Source organism: Macaca fascicularis, chromosome 20 (genome assembly GCF_037993035.2).
Source record: "Macaca fascicularis isolate 582-1 chromosome 20, T2T-MFA8v1.1".
In the NCBI taxonomy this organism is placed as follows: Eukaryota; Metazoa; Chordata; class Mammalia; order Primates; family Cercopithecidae; genus Macaca; species Macaca fascicularis.
In genome coordinates this window covers 22,525,017-22,531,016 of record NC_088394.1, presented here as the reverse complement: position 1 = coordinate 22,531,016, position 6,000 = coordinate 22,525,017, and the positions used below count along the sequence as shown (strand labels likewise).

Below are 6,000 nucleotides of genomic sequence, written 5' to 3'. Positions count from 1 at the left end.
ATTCTCCTGTCTTAGCCTCCCAAGTAGCTAGGATTACAGGCACCCACCACCATGGCTGGCTACTTTTTGTATTTTTAGTAGGGACAGGGTTTCACCATGTTGGCCAGGCTGGTCTTGAACTCCTGACCTCAGATGATCTGCCCGTATCGGCCTCCTAAAGTGCTGGGATTATAGGCGTGAGCCACCGCACCCGGCCTGCAGCTGGTTCTTTTAAAAGAGCAACAGAATTCACAAATTTCAGCAGACTGACCAAGGGAAAAAAGAATTACCAACGTCAGAAAAGAACAGGCAGACGTCACCATAATTCTACGGATGAGAAAAGACCATATGAGAATCCTTTGAACAATTTTATACCAACAAATACAACTTGGATGAAATGGACAATTATTTTTGAGATGGAGTCTTGCTCTGTTGCCCTGGCTGGAGTGCAGTGGTACAATCACGGCTCCCTCCAACCTTTGCTTCCCAGGCTCAAGTGATCCTGCCTCAGCCTCCCTAGCAGCTGGGACTACAAAAAAAAAAAAAAAAAAAAAAAAAAAAAATTCGCCATGCAAGTAGTAATCATCCAGAAAGCTGGAGTGGCTATGTTAATATCACATAAAATAGACTTTCTTTTTTTTAGACAAAGTCTTCCTCTGTCTCCCAGGCTGCAGTGCAGTGGTGCGATCTCACCTCACTGCAACCTCCACCTCCCGGATTCAAGCAATTCTCCTGCCTCAGTCTCCCAAGTAGCTGGGATTACAGGCGCCCACCACTATGCTCGGCTAATTTCTGTATTTTTAGTAGAGATGAGGTTTCACCCTGTTGGCCAGCCTGGTCTTGAACTCCTGACCTCAAGTGATTCGGCCTCCCAAAGTGCTAGGATTACAGGTGTGAGCCACCGTGTCTGGCCTCAAAACCGACCCCATATATATATATATATATATATATATATATATTTTTTTTTTTTTTTTTTTTTTTTTTTTTTGAGATAGAGTCTTGCTCTGTCGCCCAGGGTGGAGTACAATGGCTCGATCTCCACCTACTGCAACTTCTGCCTCCTGGGTTCAAGCAATTCTCCTGCCTCAGCCTCTCAAGTAGATGAGATTACAGGTGTCCGCCACCACACCCAGCTAAACGGCTAATTTTTTGTATTTTTAGTAGAGACAGTGTTTCACCATGTTGGCTGATCTCGAACTCCTGAGCTAGTAATCTGCCTGCCTCGGCATCCCAAAGTGCTGAGATTACAGGCGTGAGTCACTGCGCCCAGCCCAAAATGGACAATTTTTAATAAAGGCCCATGTATTTTTAAACTTTTAGGGTTAGGGGTACAAGTGCAGGTTTGTTATATAGTTAAACTCATTATTAACAACTGATTCAGGCTGGGAACCGTGGCTCATGACTGTAATCCCAGCACTTTGGGAGGCCCAGGTAGGCAGATCACCTGAGGTCAGAAGTTTGAGACCAGCCTGACCAACATGGCAAAACCCCGTCTCTACTAAAAATACAAAATTAGCCGGGCTTGGTGGCACATGCCTGTGATTCCAGCTACTTGGAAGGCTGAGGCGGGAGAATTGCTTGAATCTGGGAGACGGAGGTTGCAGTGAGCTGAGATTGCCCTGCTGTACTCCAGCCTGTGTGACAAAGCAAGACTCTGTCACACACACACACACACACACACACAAAAAAAAGTCGTTTTTCTGTAACAAGAAACTATGAAAATTAAGAAAATTCCATTCACAGTAGCATTAAAAGGAAACACTTATTTTATTTTATTTATTTATTTTTTGAGACGGAGTCTCACTCTGTCACCCAGGCTGGATTACAGTGGCACAATCTTTGCTCACTGCAACCTCTGCCTCCCGGGTTCAAGCAGTTTTCCTGCCTCAGCCTCCTGAGTAGCTGGGATTACAGGTACACACCACCACACCAGGCTATTTTTGTATTTTCAGTAGAGATGGGGTTTCACCATGTTGGGCAGGCTGGTCTCCTTTTGAACTCCTGACCTTGTGATCCACCTGCCTCGGCCTCCCAAAGTGCTGGGATTACAGGTACGAGCCACTGTGCCCAGCAAAGGAAATACTTACAAATAAATAAACAAAATAAGTGCAAGACTTGTATTATACAATGAAAACTACAAAATATTGCTGAGAGAAATTAAAGAAAATCTAAATCAGATCTAAATTCCCAGGGGTGATTCCCACTAGGGGACACTTGGCACTGTGTGGACAGATTTTTGGTTGTCACAACTTGGAGGAGAGGATGTTGCTCCCAATGGGTAGCAGCCAGGGATGCTGCGAAATATCCTACAATGCATAGGACAGCCCCCATAACCAAAAATTATCTGGCCTCAATAGTGCCAAGGCTAAAAAATTCCAATCTAAATAAAGGAAGAGGCATTTCACGTTATGGATTGGAAGAGTCAATAGTGTCACGATGGGAATTCTCCTAAAATTAATCCATCAGTTCAACAATTCAACATAATCCCTATCAAAATTCCAGCAGGATTTTTTTTTTTTTTTTTTTTTTTTTTTTGAGATGGAGTCTGGCTCTGTTGCGCAGGCTGGAATGCAGTGGCGGATCTCGGCTCACTGTAACCTCCGCCTTCCAGGTTCAAGCGATTCTCCTGCCTCTGCCTCCTGAGTGGCTGGGATTACAGGTGCATGCCACCATGCCCAGCTAATTTTTGCATTATTAGTAGAGACGGGGTTTGACATGTTGGTCAGGCTGATCTCAAACTCCTGATCTCGTGATCCGCCCGCCTCCGCCTAACAAAGTGCTGGGATTACAGGCGTGAGCCACTGTACCCCGCCTAAATTTTTAACAAGAACAAAGTAAGAGGACTTACACTATCAGATTGCTCCCCTCGCCTCCCCTCCTCTCCCCTCCCCGCATTGCTCCCCTCCTGTCTCCTTCCCTTCTCTCCCCTCCCCCCAAATAATTGGGACTCCTAGCAGAAGGGTTACCCCAGTTAAAACCTACTCAACCCAGAAGAATGAGACAAACCAATGGAGATGCCAATGAAAAACCAGTGGCTATCAGGCATGGAGATGGCAGCCAGCCACTCATACCCCAACGACAGGCCACCCTGGAAAACTCCCCTGTAGGGTTTCCAAGGATGACATCTTGTTCTCCCCCTTGGGTTCGTCCCACTCTTGAAATAACATAAAACTTTAGAACCTAAAGAATACCCTCATACCTCCCCCTACCTTTTCTTCTTTTCTTTTCGAGACAGAGTCTCGCTCTGTCACCCAGGCTGGAGTGCAATGGCATGATCACAGCTCACTGCAGCCTCGACCTCTTGGGCTCAGGCAATCCTCTCACCCCAGCTTCTTGAGTAGCTGAGACTACAGGCGCACGCCACCACACCCGGCTAATTTTTAAATTTTTTGCAGAGACGGGGTCTTCCTATGTTGCCCAGGCTGAGAAATTGTTTATGACTATGGGTTATGCACAGATTTCTCAGTTGTAACACCAAAAGCATGATCCATTAAAAAAAAAAGGTGATAAGGAACTTAATCAAACTTTAAAAGGTCTGCACCTAAAAACACATCATTAAGAAACTAATTAGGCCGGACGAGGTGACTCACGCCTGTGATCCCAGCACTTTGGGAGGCCGAGGCGGGCGGATCACCTGAGGTTGGGAGTTCGAGGCCAGCCTGGCCAACATGGTGAAACCCCGTCTCTACTAATAATACAAAAAGTAGCCGGGCGTAGTGGCACGCGCCTGTAATCCTAGCTACTCTGGAGGCTGAGGCAAGAGACTCGCTTGAACCCGGGAGGCGGAGGTTGCGGTGAGCCGAGATTGCGTCACCTGACTCCAACCTGGGCGACAGAGCAAGACTCTGGTCACAACTTGGAGGAGAGAGGGGAGGGGAGGAGAAGGGAAGGGGGGGGAAGGGAGGGGAGGGGAGGGGAGGAGACGGGAGGGGAGGGGAGGGGGAGAGGAGGAGGAGGAGAGGGAGAGGGAGGGAGAGGGAGAGGGAGAGGGAGAGGAAGAGGGAGAGCTGGGCGTGTGGTCGCGCGCCTGTAGTCCCAGCTACTCTGGAGGCGGAGGTGGGAGGATCGCTTGAGCCCAGGAATTTGAGGCTACAGTGAGCTGAGATCGTTCAATTGCCCTGGAATTTGAGGCTGCAGTGAGCAGAGATCGTTCAATCGCACTCCATTGCTGCCCAATGCGCTCCACTGTTGCCCAGGCTGTCCTCGAATTCCTGGCCTCAAGCGATTCTCCCGCGTCAGCTTCCTAAAGAGCTACAGGCGCAAGCCACCGCATAAATGCGCTAACGTATGTCAGGGCTTTATAGTAAGCACATAGTTTAGTCCTCGGCAAAAGGTAGCTGACGTGGGATGTTTGTCGGTGCCGGGAGCTCTCAGTCCGGGGCGTTCTTCCCACAACCAGCCCTGCTCAGCGCTCCGGACGCCCGCAGTCGCTATGGTAACAGCCAACGATTTCCGGAAGAAGAACGGCGGGCGGCGAGGGTCATTCCCAGCCGCAGCCTGACTGGGCTGAACAGAGAAGCGCAAAGGGGCAAGTTACCGGTCCTGGGGTTTCTGGGGTTCCCTCGGAGGCCAGCCTCGGTGCTCTCTCAGGCTCGCTCGCTTCTGCATCCCCGTTGCCGCCCGAAGCCAACTCTTAAGTCCTGGACGCCAGGCCTTAGACAGTGCCGCCATGGACTTCTCCAAGTTCCTGGCAGACGACTTCGACGTGAAGGAGTGGATCAATGCGGCCTTCAGGGCCGGCTCCAAGGAGGCGGCGTCCGGGAAGGCGGATGGCCACGCAGCCACCCTGGTGATGAAGCTGCAGCTGTTCATCCAAGAGGTGAACCACGCCGTGGAGGGTGAGCCGCGCGGGGCCCTGGCCGCGGGACCCTCCCCTGCTCTTGGCTGGGCAGAGGTCACCGAACTTGCGTGGGGCACTCGGGTGGGCGGTGCACGCATGGACAGCAAATACCCTCGGCGAGAGAACAAGCCCCGAAGTCCTGATCACATCAGCGGGAGTCTCAGCTGGGGGCCGGGCTGTCTTGTCCACTTGCTAATTTTGGGTGTTGCTTTTCCTCCTCTGGCTGGGCTATAAGTTTCCTTTTTCTTTTCTTTCTTTCTGTTTTTTCTTTTGAAACAGGGTCTCGTTCTGTTGCCCAGGCTGGAGTGCAGTGGCTCGATCATAGCTCACTGCAGCCTCGAACTCCTGCACTCAAGCGATCCTTTCGCCACCTGAGTCGCTGGGACTACAGGCAAGAGCCACCACGCCTGCAAATTTTGTTTAAAAAAAAAAAAAAAAGGCCGGGCGCGGTGGCTCAAGCCTGTAATCCCAGCACTTTGGGAGGCCGAGGCGGGCGGATCACAAGGTCAGGAGATCGAGACCACAGTGAAACCCCGTCTCTACTAAAAATACAAAAAATTAGCCGGGCGCGGTGGCGGGCGCCTGTAGTCCTAGCTACTCAGGAGGCTGAGGCAGGAGAATGGCGTGAACCCAGGAGGCGGAGCTTGCAGTGAGCCGAGATCGCGCCACTGCACTCCAGCCTGGGCAACAGCGTGAGACTCCGTCTCAAAAAAAAAAAAAAAAAAAAAAAAATGTAGAGATGGGATCTCACTGTGTTTCCCAGGCTGGTCTCAAATTCAAATTCCTGGGCACAATGGGTTTTCCAGTCTTGGCCTCCCAAAGTGCTGGTGATTATACCTGTGAGCCACCACATCTGGCCTCAAGTTTCCTTTTGGAACTTAAAAGAGTGGATCTTATTGCAGTTGTCCTTCTCTAACTCAATAGTAGATCTCTGGGATTCCCTTTTTGTTATTATCCATAGGCATTGGAAGACAAGATGGATCTTTTTAAATGCTACAAGTTTTAACCAGTTCTTAACATGTCTTGTTGAGGCACCTTCCAGAATGTAAGATAGAACAGCTCCGGTTTCTGTTATGGTGACTTGAATGTCAGAGTCAAGGGCCCAGTGTCAAAGAAATTGGCTTTGACTTTTTGTAATCTAGGAGCACGAGTCTATGAGATGTTTATTCAAAGAGTTAGGC

At 49.7% G+C, this 6,000-nt stretch overlaps 1 protein-coding gene across 2 annotated transcripts in view; it reads left to right on the top strand.

Annotated features, from left to right (window-relative positions):
• The first annotated feature begins 4,454 nt into the window (after positions 1–4,454).
• COG7 (component of oligomeric golgi complex 7) overlaps positions 4,455–6,000 on the top strand; it is a 66,770-nt gene continuing 65,224 nt past the window's right edge. For both annotated transcript variants that reach the window (XM_005591462.5, XM_074028152.1), the window contains exon 1: positions 4,455–4,817. In XM_005591462.5, the coding sequence (XP_005591519.3) occupies positions 4,649–4,817 (169 nt within the window). In that variant the 5' untranslated portion in view covers positions 4,455–4,648. The remainder of the gene's footprint in view (positions 4,818–6,000) is intronic.